General features: G+C 38.6%; 1 protein-coding gene across 1 annotated transcript in view; it reads right to left on the bottom strand.

Moving 5' to 3' along the window:
* Positions 1-468: 468 nt before the first annotated feature.
* LOC105740306 (zinc finger protein 431) overlaps positions 469-26686 on the bottom strand; it is a 51424-nt gene continuing 25206 nt past the window's right edge. The window contains 5 exon segments of the mRNA XM_030809428.1: positions 469-3868; positions 3870-5220; positions 5386-5459; positions 18555-18576; positions 26334-26429. Of these exon segments, the coding sequence (XP_030665288.1) occupies positions 3781-3868; positions 3870-5220; positions 5386-5459; positions 18555-18576; positions 26334-26429 (1631 nt within the window). The 3' untranslated portion in view covers positions 469-3780.

Genomic DNA, 26686 nt, shown 5'->3' with positions numbered 1-26686 from the left:
CCTCATCAAAATCTACAAAGTACCATGTGAAATGAAATGGCATGAAGACAACAGTAAGAAAACTGTAGCTATAACTCAGAAAAAGAAGGGCTTTGATGCATACATAGTTGGAAAATGCATAAGAAAACAAATCTGAAGAGAAGTAGAAAATAAAATAATTTCTTTTTTTTTTTCCAGATGGAGTTTCCCTCTTGTCGCCCAGACTGGAGTGCAATGGCGCAATCTCGCCACACTGTAACCTTCACCTCTCATGTTCAAGCGATTCTCCTGCCTGTCTCCCGAGTAGCTGGGATTACAGGCATGCGCCACCATGCCTGGCTAATTTTATATTTTTTAGTAGAGATGGAGTTTCTCCATGTTGGTCACCTGGTCTCAAACTCCTGACCTCAAGTGATTCGCCCACCTTGGTCTCCCAAAGTGCTGGGATTACAGGCGTGAGCCACCATGCCTGGTATTTTTTTTTTTTTGATGTGGAGTCTCGCTCTGTCACCCAGGCTGTAGTGCAATGGCACGATCTCAGCTTACTCCAATCTTCACCTCCTGGGTTCAAGCAATTCTCCTGCCTCAGCCTCCCGAGTGGGATTACAGGCAACCACCACCACGCCTGGCTATTTTTGTAGTTTTAGTAGAGACTGGGTTTCACCATATTCATCAAGCTGGTCTCAAACTCCTGACCTCAGGTGATTCATCTGCCTCGGCCAGAATTTCTCTTTAAATTCAGCAAGATTCAGTTTTACAGTCTGGAAAAAAAATGTCCTCTCCATATGAAGAATCAATCTTCACCATTGATATTTTTCATCTTTGACTTGAAGTTACAAACTAACTTCAGCAGGAATATGTATGAATTATTATGGATAATCTATTACACAGTGAGAACTGCAATATATGTTTGCTACATTTATATATAAAAACATCCTCATGACTTACGAAGCGTCCCTACTACTTAGCTGAACAAATTGACTCAATAAGTATACTTATGTCAATTATAAAAAGTGAAAGGAACAATCACTAAAGAAAACATATATTGTTCTCCTCTTAAAAGAACAAAATGGAGTGCTCCAACTAAATAAAATGTAACTTAATACACTACTTTTGGAATTACTTCTAAAAATTATTTTGTGTGCACTAAATTTCATAAAAATTCTTAAAATCGCAGACCAGCTCACATAATGAATACTTCCTAAACGATAAAACAAAAAAATATGTAAGAAACAAAAAAAGTATGGGTCTAGCATGAGTACCAGGCAAGTATATACAGAGCATTTGCTTGGGAAGATTCAGAACTCTAAGTCATAGGCTGTACAGTAATAAATTCAATACAAACTAAAAAGCATACATTTGCTTTCAGCATTTTTTAGGTTTTTAGTTTTATACTAGTCACCGTATTAAAATGATTTGTGTTCCCATATTTTTCTTTCCTTCTGAAAATATGTACAAACTCATACACACACATACTTAACTCCATAATTTTCTTACACCTAAGATTTGTCTTTAGACTAACATGTATTTAACTCTATGTGAATCAAAATAAAAGTCTGTACGTTTGCAGGCAGACAGGCCACATGTTCAAAGAAAAATATATAGAAAATTTGAAAAAAATATTTTACTTTTTGGGATGGAGTCTCGCTCTGTTGCCCAGGCTGGAGTGCAGTGGGGTGATCTTGGCTCATTGCAACCTCCACCTCCCAGGTTCAAGCGATTCTCCTGCCTCAGCCTCCTGAGTAGCTGGGATTACAGGGACATGCCACCACACCTGGCTAATTTTTGTATTTTCAGTAGAGACAGGATTTCTCCATATTGGCCATGCTGGTCTCGAACTCCTGACCTCAAGATCCACTCCCTCGCTCAGCCTGTCAAAGTGCTGGGATTACAGCCATGAGCCACCGCACCTGGCATGAGAAAATATTAAGAATTTAGAAATGAATTTCATTTATACTCACATATAATTTTTATTATGACCATAAAAATAACACTGTGGTAAATACAAATTTAATTGTACATTTAAAAATTTTTAAAAAAAGTGTAGAATTGGATTGTTTGTAAAACAAAGGAGAAATGCTACAGACGATGGATGCCTCACTTAACCCTGTTATTATTATATATTGTATTCCTCTATTAAAATATGCTATAGGCTGGGCATGGTGGCTCAAGCCTGTAATCCCAGCACTTTGGGAGGCCGAGGCGGGTGGATCACATGAGGTCAGGAGTTCAAGACCAGCTTGGCCAACACGGTGAAACCCCATCTCTACCAAAAATACAAAAATTAGCTGGGCATGGTGGCGGGCACCTGTTATCCCAGCTACTTGGGATGCTGAGGCAGGAGAGTGCTTGAAACCAAAAGGCAGAGGTTGTAGTGAGCCGAGATCGTGCCAACGCACTCCAGCGTGGGCGAAAGAGTGAAACTCAGTCTCAAAAAACAAATAAAAGACTCTCTCTTATCTTTGATGCAGCAACAATTAATCCCATGCTTTCACATGTGAATCCAATAAGAATGAAGAAACAACAGGAAATAATTTCAGAGTTGAATGATGACATTACTCAATTTTCAAAAAATCTGTAATATTTTTCAAGAAATAAAGTATACTTTGAATGTAATTATAACTCTGCAAAAAACCTTCTGATCCTCTTGAAGTTCTATACAAATAACTTTTCTACCAACTTTAGTTTTAGATTTTCTACACTCAGCACTCTGATTTAGTATACCTGAAGTGTCAGTACCTTATATATTTCTACCACAAATTCTCTGATATTTGCATAGACTTAATTATGTATTAAATATTTTACTTTTACTGCATCTGGAAAAAATATATTCTAGTATAACTCTGTTGATTTCTAAGCTGTAGTTTTTGAAAAATTGTTTTTCCAAATTATATTTGCACAATTTTTCAATATAAATTCCCTGATGTTGAACAAAGTTTGATCAACTGCTTCAGTTTTCCCAGATAAAGGCACTACAATCCTCTTTATATTTGTAATGTTCAACTTCAAAATAAATACACTTCACTAAAAAAGCTTATATTTTCTGAAAGATCTTTTGACAGTAATTGCACTTATAATGCTTTTATTAAGCATGAACTCTCCAGTGTTGAGTAAAATGTGAGCAGATAATAAGGGCTTTTTCACAGTCTTTATATTTGTATAATTTATCTCAAGTATAAATGCTTTCCTAGCAATAAAGTGTGAGCATTAAAAGTTTTGCCATATTGTTCACACATGTAGGCGTTTGCTCCAGTATGAATTATCTTACCTACAATCAAGTGTGACAATCATTTAAAAGGCTTTATCTCATTCTTCAGATTTCTAGGATTTCTCACCAGAATAATTACTTTTATGGTTAGAAAAGTTTGAGGCGTTGTCAAAAGTAGTCACATCTTTCTGATTTGTAGAGTTTCTCTCCAGTATAAATTATCTTATGTCTGTTAAGAATTGAGGGCTGGTTAAAGGCTTTGCCATGTTTTTCACACTTGTAGGGTTTTTGTACAGTATAAATTTTTTTTGAGACAGAGTCTCACTCTGTTGCCAAATGAGAGTACAGTGGTGCAATCTTGGCTCACTGCAACCTCCACCTCCCAGGTTCAAGTGATTATCCTGCCTAAGCCTCCCAAGTAGATGGGAATACAGGCACGTGCCACCACACCCAGATAATTTTTGTATTTTTAGTAGAGACAGAATTTCATCATGTTGGCCAGGATGGTCTCCATCTCTTGACCTTGTGATCCGCCCGCCTCGGCCTCCCAAAATGCTGGGATTACAGCATAAACCACTGCACTTGGCCAATATTTAATGCTTAGTAAGAGTTAAGGACTGCTTAAAGGCTTTCCCACATTGTTGACATTTGTAGAGTTTCTCTCCAGTATGAATTATTTTGTTTAATAAGGTTTGAGGACTGGTTAAATGTATTGTCACATTCGTCACAGTTGTAGGGTTTCTGTCTAGTATGAATTTTCCTATGTTTAGTAAGAGTTGAGGATTGGTTAAAGGCTTTACCACATTCTTCACATTTGTAAGATTTCTCTCCTGTATGAATTATCTTATGTTTAGTAAGATTTGAAGATCGGTTAAAAGCTTTGCCACATTCTTCACATTTGTAGGGTTTCTCTCCAGTGTGAATTCTCTTATGTGTAGTAAGGATTGATGATTGGCTAAAAGCTTTGCCACATTCTTCACATTTGTAAGGTTTCTCTCCAGTATGAATTATCTTATGTGCAGTAAGTTGTGGGGACCGGTTAAAAGCTTTGCCACATTCTTCACATTTGTAGGGTTTCTCTCCAGTATGAATCATCTTATGTGTAGTAAGGTTTGAGGACTCATTAAAAGCTTTGCCACACACTTCACATTTGTAGGGTTTCTCTCCAGTATGAATTCTTTTATGTTTAGTAAGGGTTGAGGACCAATTAAAGCCTTTGCCACATTCTTCACATTTGTAAGATTTTTCTCCAGTATGAATTATCTTATGTTTAGTAAGGTATGAGAATCGGTTAAAAGCTTTGTCACATTCCTCACATTTGTAGGGTTTCTCTCCAGCATGAATGAACTTATGTGTAGTAAGGGTTGAAGACTGGTTAAAAGCTTTGCCACATTCTTCACATTTGTAGGGTTTCTCTCCAGTATGAATTATCTTATGTGTAGTAAGGTGTGAGGACCGGTTGAAGGCTTTGCCACATTCTTCACATCTGTATGGTTTCTCCCCAGTATGAATTATCTTATGTGTAGTAAGGGTTGAGGACTGCTTAAAAGCTTTGCCACATTCTTCACATTTGAAGGGTTTCTCTCCAGTATGAATTCTCTTGTGTCTAGAAAGGGTTGAGAACCATTTAAAAGCTTTGCCACATTCTTCACATTGGTAAGAATTCTCTCTAATATGAATTCTTTTATGTTGACTTAGGTGTAAAAGCATGCAAAATGATTTTCCACATTTTTTACATTTGAAAGGTTTCTTTCCAGTATGTCTTGTCTTATGTCTATTTGAATTTAAAAATTTATGAAAGACTTTCGCATATTTATCACATGTAAATATTTTGCTCTGGGTAGTTGTCAAACACTGGTTTAGTTCATTATAACCTTCTTTGTGCACCTTATACTCATCTACACTTGCGGAGCCTTTTCTTAACTGTAAATTCTCATGTTCACATTTTCCATATCTTCTCAGTATTACTTGTTGAAAAGAATCTTTTATGTCTTGCTCTGGCCAAAGGTCTTTGGTAAAATAAGAGCACATAGCTGAAAGAAATAAAAACAACAAATTATTCAACTTACTAGACTCTGATAAACATACTTTACAAATCTAACCTATATTATACAAACTACATAAGCAAGATGCCATAATAAAATACCACAGGCCCTAAATCCTTCATAGACATATAAATGTAATAAAAATATACTGACCAAAATACATTTGAGGACAACTTATAAATAAGTGTGTAAAGTTCCCCAGGTGAGTACACAGGAATGCAAAGACACTGAAGAAAAAGAAAAGTCTGTTACCTTTGCCCAACACAGTTCTTCCTACTCAACAATATAGCATGGTGCCTTTCAAAGTAAATTGCTAACTTTTGGTTTCTTTTTTAATAAACAAATAAAACACTGGCACATACATCTATATTACTTGCTTCTAGGGGCCTTTCCAGAAACTGGTCTCCCATAACATAAAGTGCTAAAAGAAATGGTGGTATATTTTGGAATTACGGTTTAGTTCTGCTGAGACCAAAGGTAAATGTTACAGCAACAGAGAGACTACAGTACCACAGACAGGGAACAGATATAGCAAATGATTGCTGATTAAGATGAAACAGAAACTCCTTTAACTAAAAAATAAACACAAAATTTTAGACAAGACACATTCAAAGAACAAGTTTGAGAGTCTCATAGGATCTCAAATCAAGATAATTGTTTTCAGACTATGCCAGGACAAAGCTACATTATAAACAATGTGACAGGTAGCTATATTTAATGTCCAAATATTAATCAAAGATTACAATGAATACAAAATAGGGCAAAATCGTTCCACCAAAATTATAAGATTTTCAGAAAGAAACCATAAAAAAGATGTATACATTCATTTTAAAAATTGAAAATAAATTGAATACTCAATGAGTAAAATAAGGACACAGAGAACTATAGAAAATCAGAAAAAATGAGAACAAAAATATTTAAAATATCCAAAAAACAGAAATTATAAAGGAAAATATAACTAAAAATTTCTGAAAGAAAAAATGTCAAAATGAAGAAGCTCAACAAACACACTAGGATACACACAAAGATATTTATAACAAACACATATATAAGCACAATTTCGAAAGTCACAGACAAGAAGAGAATGGAGCTGTAAGATAAAAATAACATGTCATTTACAAGCATAGTCTTATGAGATAGCCAGTAAACTGTCAACAAAAACCTTGCAGGCCAGAAGGAAACTGTGTGATATAGTCAAAGTCCTGAAAAAAATAGCTATCAAGTGAGAATAATACCATCAGCATATCTGTCCTGCCAAGTAAAAAGAAAAAAAACCTTCAAAAATAACCAAATACTGAAAAAGCACATTGGCTTTTCATATGCCTTACATATAAAAGGTGCTGAAAACCATTGCTGCTACTGAAAATAACATGATTCAACAAAACAATACATCATATAAAATACATTATTCTCTGGGAAAAAAATGCACATACACAAAAATGGAATTTCTTAGCATTATAATAATAGTGCAAAAAATATTAATTATTCTCTAAAATTTGACAGGTACAAGAATAGAAATCATTATAAACATTTGTTAGTGAATATACAACATAAAATATACAATTAGCGACATCAATGACAAATTTGAAGGCAGATATAATGAGAAAAAATTTTTGAATGCAACTGAAGTTCTTTTTTTTTTTTTTTCTTTTGATATGGAGTCTCACTCTGTTACCAGGCTGGATGGTGCAATCTTAGCTCACAGCAACCTCCGCCTCCTGGGTTCAAATGATTCTCTTGCCTCAGCCTCCTGAGTAGCTGGGATTACAGGTGTGCACCACCATGCCCAGCTAATTTTTGTATTTTTAGTAGAGATAGGGTTTCACCATATTGGCCAGGATGGGCTCGATCTCTTGACCTTGTGATCCGCCCGCCTCGGCCTCCCAAAGTGCTGGGAATATAGGTGTGAGCCACCACACTCGGCCTGAAGTTCATTTTTTACCAGATTAAAATACGTTGTTGTATCTTTTAGAAATTTTATATAACCCCCAAGGTAACCCCAAGAATATATTTGCATATGTACACAAAACAAATGAGAAAGAAATAAAAGCATATCAAGATAAGTATAACAAAGACACAAAGACAGAAAAAGAGAAAATGAGGAACAAAGATACAAGAAGCAAATAAAACAATTAATAAAATAACAATAGTAAGTCTGCATAAGTGGAGAAAAATAAAATTCTTTTCAGACAAGCAAATGCTGAGGGAACACATCACCACCAGGCCTGCCTTGCTAGAGCTCCTGAAAGAAGCACTAAGGTTAAGAAGAAAAAAAACATTATCAGCCATTGCAAAAACACATTGAAGTACAAAGATCAATTATGCTATAAAACAACTACATCGACAACTCTGCAAAATAAGCAGCTAGCACCACTTGGACAGAATCAAAACCACACATAAAAATATTAACCTTAAATGTAATAGGCTGAATACCTCAATTGAAAGACACAGAAGGGCAAGCTGGATACAGAGTCATGATACAGTTTGGGACCAGCCTGACCAACATAGTGAAACCCCATCTCTACTAAAAATACAAAAAATTAGCTGGGTGTGGTGGCGGGCACCTGTAATCCCAGCTACTCAAAATCCCACAACTACAATGAAACTGAACAACCTACTTCGGAATGAATTTCCTGAATGAACAACTTGCTCCTCTTTATTTCTGGGTAAATAATACAACTAAATCAGAAATCAAAAAATTATTGGAAACCAATGAGAATGAAGAGATAATGTAGCCGGGCATGGTCGCTCACACCTGTAATCCCAGCACTTTGGGAGGCTGAGGCGGACTGATCACCTGAGGTCGGGAGTTGGAGACAAGCCTGATCAATATGGTGAAACCTCGTCTCTACTAAAAATACAAAAATTAGCCTTGCTTGGTGGCCGGCACCTGTAGTCCCAGCTACACGGAAGGCCGAGGCAGAAGAATTGCTTGAACCCGGGAGGCGGAGGTTGCAGTGAGCCGAGATCACACCACTACACTCCAGCCTGGGAGTCACAGCGAGACTCCATCTCAAAAAAAAAGAGAGAGAGAGAGACAATGTACCAGAATCTCTGGAACACAGCTAAAGCAGTGTTAAGAGGGAAATTATAGCACTAAGTACACACATCAAAAAGCTAGAAAGATCTTAAATGGACACCCTAACATCATAACTAAAAGAACAAGAAAACCAGGAGCAAACGAAACTTCAAGCTAGCAGAAGACAAGAAATAACCAGATTCAGAGTGGAAGTGAACGACATAAAGACCCAAAAAACCCTTCAAAAAACTCAGTGAATCCAGGAACTGCTTTTGACAAAATTAATAAAATAGACTGCTAGCTAGACTAACAAAAAAAGAGAGAAAAATGCAATAAACAATAAAAAATGATAAAGGGGCTATCATCACTGACTCCACAGAAATAAAAACAATGTTCGGAAAATACTATAAACACCTCTGTGCACATAAACTGGAAAATCCAGAAGAGATGGATAAATTCCTGGACACATCCATCCTTTCAAGACTGAACCAGGAAGAAGTTGCATCCCTGCATAGACCAATAACAAGTTCTGAAATTGAGGTGGTAACAAATAGCCTACCAACAAAAAAAGTCCAAGATCAGAGAAATTTATAGCTGAATTCTGCCAGAGGCACAAAGAGGATCTGGTACCATTTCTTCTGAAACTATTCCAAATGATGGAAAAGAAGGGGCCTCCCCTTAACTCATTCTATGAGGCCAGCATCATCCTGATATCAAGACCTGGCAGAGATATAACAAAATAAAACAACAACACACACACACAGACCTTCAAGCCAATATTCCTGATAAACATCAATGCAAAAATTCTCGATAAAATGCTGGCAAACTGAATCCAGAGCACGTCAAAAAGCTTTATTCCCGGGATGCAAGGCTGGTTCAACATACAAAAATTGATGTAATTCAAGTCAGCTTTATTCCCGGGATGGAAGGCTGGTTCAACATACAAAAATCAATGTAATTCATCACATAAACAGATCTAAAGACAAAAACTACATGATTATCTCAAAAATGCAGAAAAGGCCTTCAATCAAATTCAACATATCTTCATGTTAAAAATTCTCAATAAACAAGGTATTCATGAAACATACATCAAAATAATAAGATCTATGACAAACCCATAGCCAATATAAAGGGGCAAAAGCTGGAAGCATTCCCCTTGAAAACTGGCACTAGACAAGGATGCCCTCTCCCACCACTCCTATTTAACATACTATTGGAAGTTCTGGCCAGGGAAACCAGGCAAGAGAAATAAATAAGTGATATTCAAATAGGAAGTCAAACTGTCTCTGTTTGTAGATGACATGATCCTAGATCTAGAAAGCCCCATTTTCTCAGCCCAAAAGCTTCTTCATCTAATAAGCAACTTCAGCAAAGTCTCAGGATACGAAATCAATGTGCCAAAATCACAAGCATTTCAATACACCAATAATAAACAAACAGAGAGCCAAATCATGAATAAACTCCCATTCATAACTGCTACAAAGAGAATAAAGTACCAAGGAATACAGCTAACAAGGGAAGTGAAGGACCTCTTCAAGGAGAACTACAAACTGCTGCACAAGAAAATCAGAGAGGACACAAACAAATAAAAAAGATAGAAAGAATATTGTAAAAATGGCCATATTGCTCAAAGTAATTTATAGATTCCATGCTATTCTGACTAAACTACCACTAACATTCTTCACAGAATTAGAAAAAAAAAAATTAAAACTCATATGAAAACCCAAAAGACCCCATCTAGCCAAGATAATTCTTTTTGTTTTTTTGAGACAGAGTCTCACTCTGTCACCCAGGCAGGAGTGCAATGGCATGATCTCAGCTCACTGCAACCTCCACCTCCTGGGTTCAAGCGATTCTCCTGCCTCAGCCTCCCAAGTAGCTGGGATTACAGGAATGTGACACCACATCCAGCTAATTTTGTATTTTTAGTAGAGAGAGGGTTTCCCTATGTTGGCCAGGCTTTTGTCGAACTCCTGACCTCAAGTGATCCACCCGCCTCGGCCTCCCAAAATGCTGAGATTACAGGCGTGAGCCACTGCACCTGGCTTAATCAAGAGAATTCTAAGCAAAAAGAACAAAGCTGGAGGCATCATGATATCCAACTTCAAACTATACTACAAAGCTGTAGTAACCAAAGCTGCCTGGTACTGTTATAAAAACATACATATAGACCAATGGAATAGAATAGAGAACTCAGAAATAAGACTGCATATCTACAACCATCTGATCTTTGAAAACCCTGACAAAAACAAGCAATGGAAAAGGATTCCCTTTTAATAAATGGTGCTGGGAGAACTGGCTAGCCATATGCAGAAAATTGAAATTGGACCCCTTTCGACCGGTGGAGCCAAGATGGCCGAATAGGAACAGCTCCGGTCTCCAGCTCCCAGCCTGAGCGACACAGAAGACGGGTGATTTCTGCATTTCTGCTTGAGGTACCGGTTTCATCTCACTAGGGAGTGCCTAACAGTGGGTGCAGGGCAGTCGGTGAAGCGCACTGTGCGCGAGCGGAAGCAGGGCGAGGCATTGCCTCACTCGGGAAGCGCAAGGGGTCAGGGAGTTCCCTTTCCTAGTCAAAGAAAGGGGAAGCAGACGGCACCTGGAATATCGGGTCAGTCCCATCCTAATACTGCGCTTTTCCAACGGGCCTGGAAAACGGCACACTAGGAGATTGTGTCCCGCACCTGGCTCGGAGGGTCCTATGCCCACGGAGTCTCGCTGATTGCTAGCACAGCAGTCTGAGATCAAGCTGCCAGGCGGCAGCGAGGCTGGGGGAGGGGCGCCCGCCATTGCCCAGGCTTGCTTAGGTAAACAAAGCAGCCAGGAAGCTCGAACTGGGTGGAGCCCACCACAGCTCAAGGAGGCCTGCCTGCCTCTGTAGGCTCCACCTCTGGGGGCAGGGCACAGACAAACAAAAACTCTGCAAGAACTTCCACAGACTTAAATGTCCCTGTCTGGCTGACAGCTTTGAAGAGAGTAGTGGTTCTCCCAGCACGCAGCTGGAGATCTGAGAACGGTCAGACTGCCTCCTAAAGTGGGTCCCTCACCCCTGAGCAGCCTAACTGGGAGGCACCCCCCCAGTAGGGACAGACTGACACCTCATTCAACCCGGTACTTCTCTGAGACAAAACTTTCAGAGGAACTATCAGACAGCTGAATTTGTGGTCTCACGAAAATCCGCTGTTCTGCAGCCACCGCTGCTGACACCCAGCCAAACAGGGTCTGGAGTGCACCTCTAGTAAACTCCAACAGACCTGCAGCTGAGGGTCCTGTCTGGTAGAAGGAAAACTAACAAACAGAAAGGACATCCACACCAAAAACCCATCTGTACATCACCATCATCAAAGACCAAAAGTAGATAAAACCACAAAGATGGGGAAAAAACAGACCAAAAAAACTGGAAACTCTAAAAAACAGAGCACCTCTCCTCCTCCAAAGGAACGCAGTTCCTCACCAGCAACGGAACAAAGCTGGATGGAGGATGACTTTGATGAGTTGAGAGAAGAAGGCTTTAGACGATCAAACTACTCTGAGCTACGAGAGGAAATTCAAAACAACAGCAAAGAAGTTAAAAACTTTGAAAAAAAATTAGAAGAATGGATAACTAGAATAACCAATGGAGAGAAGGGCTTCAAGGAGCTGATGGAGCTGAAAGCCAAGTTTCGAGAACTACGCGAAGATTGCAGAAGCCTCAGTAGCAGATGCGATCAACTGGAAGAAAGGGTATCGCTGACGGAAGATGAAATGAATGAAATGAAGAGAGAAGGGAAGTTTAGAGAAAAAAGGATAAAAAGAAATGAACAAAGCCTCCAAGAAATTTGGGACTATGTGAAAAGACCAAACCTACGTCTGATTGGTGTACCTGAAAATGATGGGGAGAATGGAACCAAGTTGGAAAACACTCTGCAAGATATTATCCAGGAGAACTTCCCCAATCTAGCAAGGCAGGCCAGCATTCAGATTCAGGAAATACAGAGAACGCCACAAAGATACTCCTCGAGAAGGGCAACTCCAAGACACATTATTGTCAGATTCACCAAAGTTGAAATGAAAGAAAAAATGTTAAGGGCAGCCAGAGAGAAAGGTCGGGTTACCCACAAAGGGAAGCCCATCAGACTAACAGCTGATCTCTCTGCAGAAACTCTACAAGCCAGAAGAGAGTGGGGGCCGATATTCAACATTCTTAAAGAATTTTCAAGTGAAGGAGAAATAAAACACTTTACAGACAAGCAAACGCTGAGTGATTTTGTCACCACCAGGCCTGCCCTAAAAGAGCTCCTGAAGGAAGCACTAAACATGGAAAGGAACAATCGGTACCAGCCACTGCAAAAACATGCCAAATTGTAAAGACCATCGAGACTAGGAAGAAACTATAGCAACTAACGAGCAAAATAACCAACTAACATCATAATGACAGGATCAGATTCACACATAACAATATTAACGTTAAATGTAAATGGGCTAAATGCTCCAATCAAAAGACACAGACTGGCAAACTGGATAAGGAGTCAGGACCCATCAGTGTGCCGTATTCAGGAAACCCATCTCACGTGCAGAGACACACATAGACTCAAAATAAAGGGATGGAGGAAGATCTATCAAGCAACTGGAAAACAAAAAAAGGCAGGGGTTGCAATCCTAGTCTCTGATAAAATAGACTTTAAACCAACAAAGATCAAAAGAGACAAAGAAGGCCATTACATAATGGTAAAGGGATCAATTCAACAAGAAGAGCTAACTATCCTAAATATATATGCACCCAACACAGGAGCACCCAGATTCATAAAGCAAGTCCTGAGTGACCTACAAAGGGACTTAAACTCCCACACAATAATAATGGGAGATTTTAACACCCCACTGTCAGCATTAGACAGATCAACGAGACAGAAAGTTAACAAGGATATCCAGGAATTGAACTCAGCTCTACATAAAGTGGACCTAATAGACATCTACAGAACTCTCCACCCCAAGTCAACAGAATATACATTTTTTTCAGCACCACACCACACCTATTCCAAAATTGACCACATAGTTGGAAGTAAAGCTCTCCTCAGCAAATGTAAAAGAACAGAAATTATAACAAACTGTCTTTCAGACCACAGTGCAATCAAACTAGAACTCAGGATTAAGAAACTCACTCAAAACCGCTCTACTACATGGAAACTGAACAACCTGCTCCTGAATGACTATTGGGTACATAATGAAATGAAGGCAGAAATAAAGATGTTCTTTGAAACCAACGAGAACAAAGACACAACATACCAGAATCTCTGGGACACATTCAAAGCAGTGTGTAGAGGGAAATTTATAGCACTAAATGCCCACAAGAGAAAGCAGGAAAGATCCAAAATTGACTCCCTAACATCACAATTAAAAGAACTAGAAAAGCAAGAGCAAACACATTCAAAAGCTAGCAGAAGGCTAGAAATAACTAAAATCAGAGCAGAACTGAAGGAAATAGAGACACGAAAAACCCTTCAAAAAATTAATGAATCCAGGAGCTGGTTTTTTGAAAAGATCAACAAAATTGATGGACCGCTAGCAAGACTAATAAAGAAGAAAAGAGAGAAGAATCAAATAGATGCAATAAAAAACGAAAAAGGGGATATCACCACCGATCCCACAGAAATACAATCTACCATCAGAGAATACTACAAACACCTCTATGCAAATAAACTAGAAAATCTAGAAGAAATGGATAAATTCCTCGACAAATACACCCTCCCAAGACTAAACCAGGAAGAAGTTGAATCTCTGAATAGACCAATAACAGGTTCTGAAATTGTGGCAATAATCAATAGCTTACCAACCAAAAAGAGTCCGGGACCTGATGGATTCACAGCTGAATTCTACCAGAGGTACAAGGAGGAACTGGTACCATTCCTTCTGAAACTATTCCAATCGATAGAAAAAGAGGGAATCCTCCCTAACACATTTTATGAAGCCAGCATCGTCCTGATACCAAAACCTGGCAGAGACATAACCAAAAAAGAGAATTTCAGACCAATATCCTTGATGAACATTGATGCAAAAATCCTCAATAAAATACTGGCAAACCGAATCCAGCAGCACATCAAAAAGCTTATCCACCATGATCAAGTGGGCTTCATCCCTGGGATGCAAGGCTGGTTCAACATACGCAAATCAATAAATGTAATCCAGCATATAAACAGAACCAAAGACAAAAACCACATGATTATCTCAATAGATGCAGAAAAGGCCTTTGACAAAATTCAACAACCCTTCATGCTAAAAACTCTCAATAAATTAGGTATTGATGGGACGTATCTCAAAATAATAAGAGCTATCTACGACAAACCCACAGCCAATATCATACTGAATGGGCAAAAACTGGAAGCATTCCCTCTGAAAACTGGCACAAGACAGGGATGCCCTCTCTCACCGCTCCTATTCAACATAGTGCTGGAAGTTCTGGCCAGAGCAATCAGGCAGGAGAAGGAAATAAAAGGTATTCAATTAGGAAAAGAGGAAGTCAAATTGTCCCTGTTTGCAGATGACATGATTGTATATCTAGAAAACCCCATTGTCTCAGCCCAAAATCTCCTTAAGCTGATTAGCAACTTCAGCGAAGCCTCAGGATACAAAATTAATGTACAAAAATCACAAGCATTCTTGTACACCAATAACAGACAAACAGAGAGCCAAATCATGAGTGAACTCCCATTCACAATTGCTTCAAAGAGAATAAAATACCTAGGAATCCAACTTACAAGGGATGTGAAGGACCTCTTCAAGGAGAACTACAAACCACTGCTCAATGAAATAAAAGAGGATACAAACAAATGGAAGAACATTCCATGCTCATGGGTTGGAAGAATCAATATCGTGAAAATGGCCATACTGCCCAAGGTAATTTATAGATTCAATGCCATCCCCATCAAGCTACCAATGACTTTCTTCACAGAATTGGAAAAAACTACTTTAAAGTTCATATGGAACCAAAAAAGAGCCCGCATCGCCAAGTCAATCCTAAGCCAAAAGAACAAAGCTGAAGGCATCACACTACCTGACTTTAAACTATACTACAAAGCTACAGTAACCAAAACAGCATGGTACTGGTACCACAACAGAGACATAGATCAATGGAACAGAACAGAGCCCTCAGAAATGATGCCGCATAGCTACAACTATCTGATCTTTGACAAACCTGACAAAAACAAGAAATGGGGAAAGGATTCCCTATTTAATAAATGGTGCTGGGAAAACTGGCTAGCCATATATAGAAAGCTGAAACTGGATCCCTTCCTTACACCTTATACAAAAATTAATTCAAGATGGATTAAAGACTTATATGTTAGACCTAAAACCATTAAAATCCTACAAGAAAACCTAGGCAATACCATTCAGGACATAGGCGTGGGCAAGGACTTCATGTCTAAAACACCAAAAGCAATGGCAACGAAAGCCAAAATCGACAAATGGGATCTCATTAAACTAAAGAGCTTCTGCACAGCAAAAGAAACTATCATCAGAATGAACAGGCAACCTACAGAATGGGAGAAAATTTTTACAACCTACTCATCTGACAAAGGGCTAATATCCAGAATCTACAATGAACTCAAACAAATTTACAAGAAAAAAACAAACAACCCCATCAAAAAGTGGGCAGAGGACATGAACAGACACTTCTCAAAAGAAGACATTTATGCAGCCAGAAAACACATGAAGAAATGCTCATCATCACTGGCCATCAGAGAAATGCAAATCAAAACCACAGTGAGATACCATCTCACACCAGTTAGAATGGCCATCATTAAAAAATCAGGAAACAACAGGTGCTGGAGAGGATGTGGAGAAATAGGAACACTTTTACACTGTTGGTGGGACTGTAAACTAGTTCAACCATTGTGGAAGTCAGTGTGGCGATTCCTCAGGGATCTCGAACTAGAAATACCATTTGACCCAGCCATCCCATTACTGGGTATATACCCAAAGGACTATAAATCATGCTGCTATAAAGACACATGCACACGTATGTTTATTGCGGCACTATTCACAATAGCAAAGAGTTGGAACCAACCCAAATGTCCAACAACGATAGACTGGATTAAGAAAATGTGGCACATATACACCATGGAATACTATGCAGCCATAAAAAATGATGAGTTCGTGTCCTTTGTAGGGACATGGATGAAACTGGAAAACATCATTCTCAGTAAACTATCGCAAGGACAAAAAACCAAACACCGCATGTTCTCTCTCATAGGTGGGAATTGAACAATGAGAACTCATGGACACAGGAAGGGGAACATCACACTCCGGGGACTGTTGTGGGGTGGGGGAGGGGGAGGGACAGCATTAGGAGATACACCTAATGCTAAATGACGAGTTAATGGGTGCAGGAAATCAACATGGCACATGGATACATATGTAACAAACCTGCACATTGTGCACATGTACCCTAAAACCCTAAAGTATAATAAAAAAAAAAAAAAAAAAAAAGAAAATACCACGAACCGGTGGTTTAAACAATAAAAAAAAAAAAAAAAAAAAAAAAAGAAATTGGACCCCTTTCTTATGCCTATACAAAAATTAACTCAAGATGAATTAAAGACTTAAATGTGAAACCCAAAACTACAAGAACCCCTGAAGAAAATCTAGGCAGTACCATTCAGGACATAGGCATGGGCAAAGATTTCATGATGAAAACGTCAAAAGCAATTGCAACAAAAGCAAACATTGACAAATGGGATATAATTAAACTAAAGAGCTACTGCATAGCAAAAGAAATTATCACAAGGTGTGGTGGCTCACGCCTGTAATCACAGCGCTTTGGGAGGCCGAGGGGGGTAGATGAGGATGGGGTCAGGAGTTCAAGACAAGCCTGGCCAAGATGGTGAAGCCCCATGTCTACTAAAAATACAAAAATTAGCCGGGCATGGTGGCAGGCACCTGTCATCCCAGCTACTCTGGAAGCTGAGGCAGAGACTTGCTTGAACCCGGGAGGTGGAGGTTGCAGTGAGCCAAGACCGTGCCACTGCACTCCAGCCTGGGTGACAGAGCAGGACTCTGTCTGAAAAAGAAAAAAATAAAATTAAAATAAAATAAAATAAAATAAAATAAAATAAAATAAAATAAAATAAATTATCATCAGAGTGAACAGAGAATCTACAGAACGGGAGAACATTTTTGTAATCTGTCCATCTGACTAAGGTTAATATCCAGAGTCTACAAAGAACTTAAAACAAATTTACAAGAATTAAACAACCCCATTAAAAAGTGAACAAAGGCCGGGCACAGTGGCTCGCAGCTATAATCCCAGCACTTTGGGAGGCCAAGGCAGGAGGATCACCTGAGATTCGGAGTTTGAGACCAGCCCTGACCAACATGGAGAAACCCCACCTCTACTAAAATACAAAAAATTAGCCAGGCATGGTGGCACATGCCTGTAATGCCAGCTACTCAGGAGGCTGAGGCAGAAGAATTGCTTGATCCTGGGAGGCGGAGGTGGCAGTGAGCTGAGTTTGTGCCATTGAATTCCAGCCTGGGCAACAGGAGCAAAACTCAGTCTCAAAAAAAGAAAAGTGAGCAAAGAACAAGACGAAACACTTCTCAAAAGAAGACATTTATGTGGAGCTCAACATCAGTGATCATTAAAGAAATGGAAATCAAAACCACAATGAGGTACCATCTCACACCAGTCAAAAAGGTGATTATTAAAAAATCAAGAAACAACAGATGGTGGGGAGGCTATGGAGAAACAGAAATACTGTTTTGGTGGGAATGTAAATTAGTTCAACCATTGTGAAAGCCAGTATGGTGATTCTTCAAAGACCTAGAACCACATATACTATTAGACCCAACAATCCCATTGCTGGGTGTATACCCAAAGGAATATAAATCATTCTATTATGAAGATACATGGATGTGTATCTTCACTGCAGCACAATTCACAATAGCAAAGACATGGCATCAACCCAAATGCCCATCTATGACAGACTGGATAAATAAAATGTGGTACATATGCACCATAGACTACTATGCAGCCATAAAAAGGAACAAGATTATGTACTTTGCAAAGACAGAGATGAAGCTGGAAGCCATTATTTTCAGCAAACTAACGCAAGAACAGAAAACCAAACACCACATGTTCTCACTTATAAGTGGGAGTTGAACAATAAGAACACATGGACATATGGAGGGAAACAACACACACTGGGGTCTGTTGCAGGGGAGGGAGAGGATCAGGATAAATAGCTAATGCATGCAGGGCTTAACACCGAGGTCAGGGGTTAATAGATGCAGCAAACCACCACGGCACACATTTACTTATGTAACAAACCTGCACATCCTGCACATGTATCCTGGAACATAAAATTAAATTTAATTAAACTTAAAGAACAACAATAAAACTGGTAATAGTAACGTTATATCTTTAAGCAGTCATTTTAAAAATAAGTTAAATTACTTAATAAAAATAATGTAATCTCAGAACTTTGGGAGGCCGAGGGAGCTGATCACTTTAACTCAGGAGTTTGAGACCAACCTAGACAACAGGGCAAAAAACTGTCTCTACAGAAAAAGGTACAAAAAACTATCTCAGTTTGGGATGGCAAACATTTGCAACCCAGTTACTCAAGAAACTGAAATGAGATCATCTGAGTTTGGGAGGTTGAGGTTGCAGTGAGTCGTGATGATGCCACTGCAAACCAGCCTGGATGACAGAGTGAGACTTTATCTCAAAAATAAATACATTGGCCAGGCGCGGTGGCTCATGCCTGTAATCCCAGCACTTTGGGAGGCCGAGGCGGGCAGATCACGAGGTCAGATTGGGACCAGCCTGACCAACATGGTGAAACCCCGTCTCTACTAAAAATACAAAAATTAGCCACCACGCCTGTACTCCAAGCTACTTGGGAGGCTGAGGAAGGAATATCACTTGAATCCAGGAGGTGCAGGTTGCAGTGAGCAGAGATAGATGCCATTGCTCTCCAGCCTGGTTGACAGAGCGAGATGCCATCTCAAAAAAATACAAATAAAAATAAAAATACATACATAAATACACACATACATACATTTATAAAAAGAAAGAGAAATAAGATGCCTTAGTAGCTTAAGTTAAAAAGCATACAATTTGCTGTCTATAAGAGAGGCATTTTAGCATTGAGTCAAATAGGTTGAAAGTAACAGAATTGAAAAAAATCTATATTCCGTGCAAATAGTAACCACAATTGGGTGAGGTGGTAATAATTATATTGTATATAATATGCTTGTATATAATAGCATAGGACATATGCTTGTATATAACAGCATAGGACAAACACGATATTATATAATGGTCAAATGAGTCAATTTACCAGGAATCTGTAACTATCGTATCTATTTATATGTATATGTATATATGACATAAGGGCTCCAAAATATATAAAGCAAACTTTGACAAAGGTGAAGGAAGAAATACATAGCAACATAATTGTGGAGATCAAGACATCATTTGCGATAATAAATAGAAAATTCAGATAAACTATCAATAAGAAAACAGAAAACAGGCATTATAGACTGTATTAACTAGTTTGCATATAGAGGAATACCTGAGTGTGTAACTTATAAAGAAAGGAAGTTTATTCGGCTCACAGTTCAGCAGACTGTACAAGAAGGATGTAACAACATCTGCTTCAGGTGAGGGTCTCAGGAAACTTACAATCATGGTGGAAGACAAAGAGTAACTTTGGCACCTGTAATCCCAGCTACTCAGGAGGCTGAGGCAGGAGAATCGCTTGAACCCAGGAGGCAGAGGTTGCAGTGAGCCGAGATTGCGCCATTGCACTCCAGCCTGGGTGAGAGAGTGAGACTCCCCCCCGCCCCAAAAAAAAAAGAAAACAAAGAAAGAAAAAATAATTGAACTAAATTTTCATCAAAAAAGATACTCAAATGGGAAAAACCATTTGAAAACAAAAGCAAAATTAATGATTTGTAGAGAAACTCATAAAAATAAAAATGAGGCCAGGCGTGGTGGCTCATGCATGTAATCCCAGCACCTTGGCAGGTCGAAGTGGATGGATCACCTGAGGTCAGGAGTTCAAGACCAGCCTGGCCAACATTGTGAAAGCCCCATCTCTACTGAAAATATAAAAATTAGCCTGGCATGGTGGTGGGCACCTGTAACCTCAGCTACTCAGGAGGCTGAGGCAGGAGAATTTACGGAACCCAGGAGGCTGAGGTTGCAGTGAGCCATCGTGTCATTGCCTGGGTGACAACAGCAGGCCTGGATGACAACAGCAAGACTCCATCTCAAAAAATAAAAAATAATAAATAAATAAAATCTCATTACAATGGCCACTATACTGTATGTTTAAAAATATACTACATGTTTTTTAAAACACAAAATCTGTTGATGATACAATGAAAATAAAGTCTATGTTGATTGTTGTAGAAAAGAAGGAAGCAGCCATTATTTAAAAATGTTATAAATGCTTGTTAAATAATTAACAACGGAATTATCAAATACAGCAATCCCACTCTTACGAAGCTATATCCAACACAGGACCTAGAAGACATATTTGAACATCCATGTTTATTGTACCCATACTCACAAAAGCCAAAAGGCAGAAGCAACCCAGGTGTCTCTTAATTTATAAACACATCAAAAATGTAACATATACATTCAATGAAATATCACAGAACTCAAAGATCAAATGTTTTCATAATTAAATCAAATATTATCAAAGAAATCTTGTCACATTTTAAGATAAACTTTGAAAATATGTCATTTGAAATAAGCCAGAAACAAAATGATGAATACTATATGATTCTATTTATGAGATAGCTTAAGTAGTCACACTCATAAAAACAGAAAGTGGAAGGGTGTTTGTCAAGCGCTGGGGAGAGGGTAAAATGGGATCTTGTTACTTAAACGGATATTGGGTTTTAGTTTCACAACATGTAAAATTTCCAGAAGTCTTTTGCATAACAATGTGAATATATTTAACATCCCTGAAATGTACAGCTTCTTTTTAAGACAGGGTCCACTTTGTCACCCAAGCTAAAGTGCAGTGGCACAATTATGCCTCACTTCAGCCTCAAACTCCTAGGCTCAAGTAATCCTCCCTAAATCTCCCATATAGCGGGGTCCACAGGTGCACAACACTATGCCTAGATATTTTTAAAAATTTTTGTAGAGAGGAAATCTCCATATGTTGCCCAGGCTAGTCTCCAACTTTGGGGCTCAAATGATACTCCTGTGTTGGCTTCCCAAAATCCAGGGATTACAAACGTGAGCCACCACCATGTCTGGCCCTGAAATGTGCACTTAAACAGATTTAAGACGCTAAATTTTATGTTATGTGTTTTTATTGTTTTTCTTCTTCTTTTTTTTTTTTTTGAGATGGAGTCTCACTCTCTCACCCAGGCTGGAGTGCAGTGGCATGATCTCGGCTCACTGCAACCTCTGTCTCCCGGGTTTAAGTGACTCTCCTGCCTCAGTCTCCTGTGTAGCTCAAATTACAGGCATAAGCCACCATGTCTGGCTAATTTTGTGTTTTTAGTAGAGACAGAGTTTCACCATGTTAGCCAGGCTGGTCTGGAGCTCCTGACCTTAAGTGATCTGCCTCCCCATGTGCTGGGATTACAGGCGTGAGCCACCGCGACTGGCCTGTTATGTGTTTTTACAACAATTAATTTTTCTAAAGGAAAAACAGAAAAAAATACAGAATTATAAATCTTCTCAAAATATCCTTCAAATCACAAAAATGTTTTTCTCACACAAAGAAAAATATATACTCAGGCCAGGTGCGGTGGCTCATGCCTGTAATCCCAGAACTTTGGGAGGCCAAGGCAGGTGGATCACAAAGTCAGGAGATTGAGACCACCCTGGCTAACATGGTGAAATCCCATCTCTACTAAAAATACAAAAAATTACCCAGGCATGGTGGCAGATGCCTGTAGTCCCAGCAACTCAGGAGGCTGAGGCAGGAGAATCACTTGAACCCGGGAGGTGGAGGTTGCTGTGAGCCAAGATTGTGCCACTGCATACCAGCCTGGGCGAAAGGGTGAGACTCCGTATAAAAAAAAAATATATATATATATATATATATAGAAACATGGTGAAAATAAGACATAATGAAAATATTTTCATGACTACTCACTTACACAAGATAAAACAGCCACTGAAAATCAGCTAAGAAAGAATATATATGAGATAAGTCATAACCAATATTGGGGTCATATTTATAGACAAACACACACATATATAATCTGATTGTGATAGATGTATGGCTGACTTATCTCTTAATTACACCTCACACTGACTTAAAGTATACAAACAGAACTGCAAATTGGCTAAAATTATATAAGAAAAACTAACAAACACAACAAGCTGATGTTAAGAAACCTACACTGAAAAAACGCTAATAAGAAACTGCATAATAAGAGACATGTTTACTCATAAAATCTGGTATGCAACATTAATGTACCATTAAAAAAGAATTGTCTAGATAACTACAATAGTTGACTGTGTACTCAGGGAAGGCAGGTATTTTGAATCATTGGCATGCACTGTGTGGCAGTAAAATTTCACAGAATATGCAGTATAATCATAAATAGAATAGTTTAATAAGAAACTTTTTAAATAGGCATGTAAAAAATATGATAAATTTTATGTTTTAAATATATGCTATTCTTACACAAAATTGAAACCACTGTAATTCAACTTTAGAAGCAAAGAATAGCATTACATTGCTAAATTTAAACGTATATTTTGCAAAATAGGGTTACAGCCTCTGATATGTAAAACAAATATTTAGAAATAAATTATGTTGGGCCGGGCACAATGGCTCATGCCTGTAATCCCAGCACTTTGGGAGGCTGAGGCAGGTGGATCACAAGGTCAGGAGTTTGAGACCAGCCTGGCCAATATGGTGAAACCCTATCTCTACTAAAAATACAAAAAATTAGCTAGGTGTGGTGGCACACACCTGTAGTCCCAGCTATTCAGGAGGCTGAGGCACGAGAATAGCTATAACCTGGGAGGTGGAGGTTGCAGTGAGCTGAGATCATGCCACTGCACTCCAGCCTGGGTGACAGATTGAGACTCCATCTCATAAAGAAGGAAAAGAAAAAAAAAGAAAAGAAAAGAAAGAAATTATGTTATCATTTAGATATATGCTGAAGAAAGTGGGTGAAAATCCTGTAATTCCTTTTTACTGGCAGCAAACCGAAATTTATAAGTAACCATTTTAGTAATATGGAGTGCCTACCAATTATCTAATTTACTTCAGGCATAACATGTAAACTCTAGCATATTGTCCTAAATGTCTGAATCTAAAATGACAGAGAAGGTTGAAATGGAAAATAGAAAAGTAAAAATGTATAGAAAGAGTAACATCAGTGACATAAAAAAATAGAAGGTGCTCTATTTGATTATCCTCGCCACAACAAAAAAATTATTCAGTCATCCCCGACAAAAAATGCCTTCATGAGAGAGCCAGGCATCATGGCTCACATCTTTAATGGCAGCTACATGGTACACTGAGGTTGGAGAATTGCTGCAGGCCTGGATTTCAAGACCAGCCCGGATGATAAACAAGATCCCATCTCCAAAGTGCCTTTGAGAGCTTTGAGATGCAGGGAGGGAGTTGTGAAACTCTGCTAAAGCCCAAGATTAAGAAGTGTTTTTTTCAGAGGACAAGCACTTATTCATGTGGGAAATTACAGGACCCTTGGTTTTGGCTGCAGATCAAGAAATGGCCCACCCAAGTTGGTCCAACAGAGAATTCTGAAGTTAACTCTGTAACCACCCCAAACTCCTCCCAGTTACAGGCTAGGAAAGGTCCTGCCCTTCCAGAGACCTGGAGGAAGACACCCATTTGCAGCCATGCAGACAGGCCTACAGACCTTGGTTTTTACTGTGGTCTCTGAAGCAGTTTAATGACTCAGTTTCAGCTCTCTGAGCCACAGATCATGATCAGGTTTTCCTAAATAGAAACCCACACAGTGACCTGAGGAAACCCTCTCTGGTACTCAGTGAAAGCTGTACCCATTCACATCCTGATAGGGCCATTATATATGGAGCCAACTGCAGACATCTGTCCTAGGATCTGCCCTACAGAGCAAAGTCTTAAAGAAGATACACAATCTGTCCAAAAATAAAATGGGAATTACAATTACCCAAGCCCTTGTGACAAGCTATCTAAAGGGGGAATCTAGTGCAGACCCAGCAGACTTGTGACAAAGCTACAACCCCTCTTCACTACAAACCCAGAGGGCATTCCATCACCCTAGGGACACAACAGAAAAAGATCTTTACCTCCTGAAACCTGTTTATAAAAGCTAAGGAGTTGTTTGCTCCTTCAAATTCACAGATACCAATATAAAACTATATTGTGCCCATTGTCAATGCTTCTATTTTAATGTAGCACTGAAAGTGCGTGGCACAAGAATTAGTCGAGAACATTTTTTAAAAGCCATTGGAATTAAAGAGAAATAAGTAAAAAGGTGCTGTTTGTGGATCATATGATCTTATATATAAAAAAAACATAAACAGTACATTAAAATTTGTCTAAACAGCCAGGCGCAGAGGTTCACACCTGTAATCCCAGCATTTTGGGAGGCTGAGGGGGGCAAATCACAAGGTCAGGAGTTCAAGACCAGCCTGGCCAACAGAGTGAAATTCCATCTTACTAAAAATGAAAAAAAAAATTTAGCTGGGCATGGTGCCGGGTGCCTGTAGTCCCAACTACTTAGGAGGCTGAGGCAGGAGAATCGCTTGAACCTAGAATGCAGAGGTTGCAGTGAGCTGAGATTATGCCATTGCACTCCAGCCTAGGCAACACAGTGAGACTGTGTCTCAAAAAAAGAAAAAAAAGAAAAATTTGTCTAAACTAATAAATACAGTCAGTAACTTAACAAAATATAAAATTAACATAAAGTTATGGTTCCATACACTTAAAACTATCTGATATAATAGAGGAAGAAAACAATCTTATTAATAATAGCATTAAAATAAATTTCTGAGAGCAAATATAACGAAGAAGGTAAAAAATCTTTACAATGAAATATATATCAATGAAAAAAATTAGAGAAGACAAAAATAAATTTTAAAATATTTCATGTTGGCCGGGCACAGTGGCTCACACCTGTAATCCCAGCACTTTGGGAGGCCGAGGTGGGCAGATCACAAGGTCAGGAGTTTGAGACCAGTCTGAACAGCATGGCGAAACCCCATCTCTATTAAAAATACAAAAAATTAGCTACGTGTGGTGGCACATGCCTGTAGTCCCAGCTACTCAGGAGGCTGAAGCAGGAGAATCGCTTGAACACAGGAGGTGGAGGTTGCAGTGAGCCAAGATTGTGCCACTGCACTCCAGCCTGATGACAGAGTGAGATTCTGTCTCAAAAAAAAAAAAAAATTCATGTCTTGGATTGAAAGAATATTGTTAAAATGCCATATTATCTAAAGTAATCTATACATTTAATAAACTCCCCATGATAATTCCAGTGGTATTTTTTTCACAATAGAAAATACAATTCTAAAATTTACAAGAAATTGTAATAAATTTCAAATAGCCAAAGCATTCTTGAGAAAAAAGAACAAAGCAGAGGGATATCATAATTTATAATTTCAAACTATATTTTAAGACTATAGTAATACAAACAGGATGGAATATGCAAAAAAAATAACAAGAAACCCCTAATGGAACGGAAATCATTACTCTCACATATTTCAAAGAGGATTCAAAAAGAGAACTAAAAAATAATTTAACAAAAAATTTTTCAAAATTATACAGATATTTGTGTGTCCCCCAAAACAATAAAAAAGCAGTCAGATTATATGCTATGATAGTCTTTTATATGCTATGACAAGAACTTTGGCTCTCATTGTAGACTTGAAGGAAGATCCCCCAAGGAAAAGTAGAATTTTTAGAGAATTTAAAAGCATAAGATAGAAGATGTCCCTATGTAAGAAAAAATTTTAAGAAAATATTCAGGCCTCCTAGAAACTACATGCTTTATAACACAGCTTCCCAAGTCACGTTGTAAGGACTGGCACATTTTCTTTTTTTTTTTTTTTTTAACCTTTGGACCTCTCATCTGTGTCATCTGTTTTTTTTTCACTCTCACCTACCTGGGGGTTCATCCACCATCTCATGTCTCTTCATATTCCAGGGCTCTTTTTCTTGCTCCAGACAGGTGACTGGGTCTTGCTTAGAGACAGCAATATCTGCTTTATTAAAAATAAATAACATGAATCTTGCCTATATTCTCTAATTACTAACCTAGTACTGTGCTCAGTAAAAAGGATGTGACAGAATATTCTAGAAAATTAATCAAAAGGCTGGGCGCAGTTGCTCACGCCTGTAATCTCAGCACTTTGGGAGGCCGAGGTGGACAGATCACCTGAGGTCAGGAGTTTGAGACCAACCTGTCCAACATGGTGAAACCCCATCTCTACTAAAAATACAAAATTAGCTGGGCATG

Source organism: Nomascus leucogenys, chromosome 3 (genome assembly GCF_006542625.1).
Source record: "Nomascus leucogenys isolate Asia chromosome 3, Asia_NLE_v1, whole genome shotgun sequence".
Classification (NCBI taxonomy): Eukaryota; Metazoa; Chordata; class Mammalia; order Primates; family Hylobatidae; genus Nomascus; species Nomascus leucogenys.
Note: the sequence above shows the minus strand (reverse complement) of the source record. Positions and strands in the feature narration are given on the sequence as shown.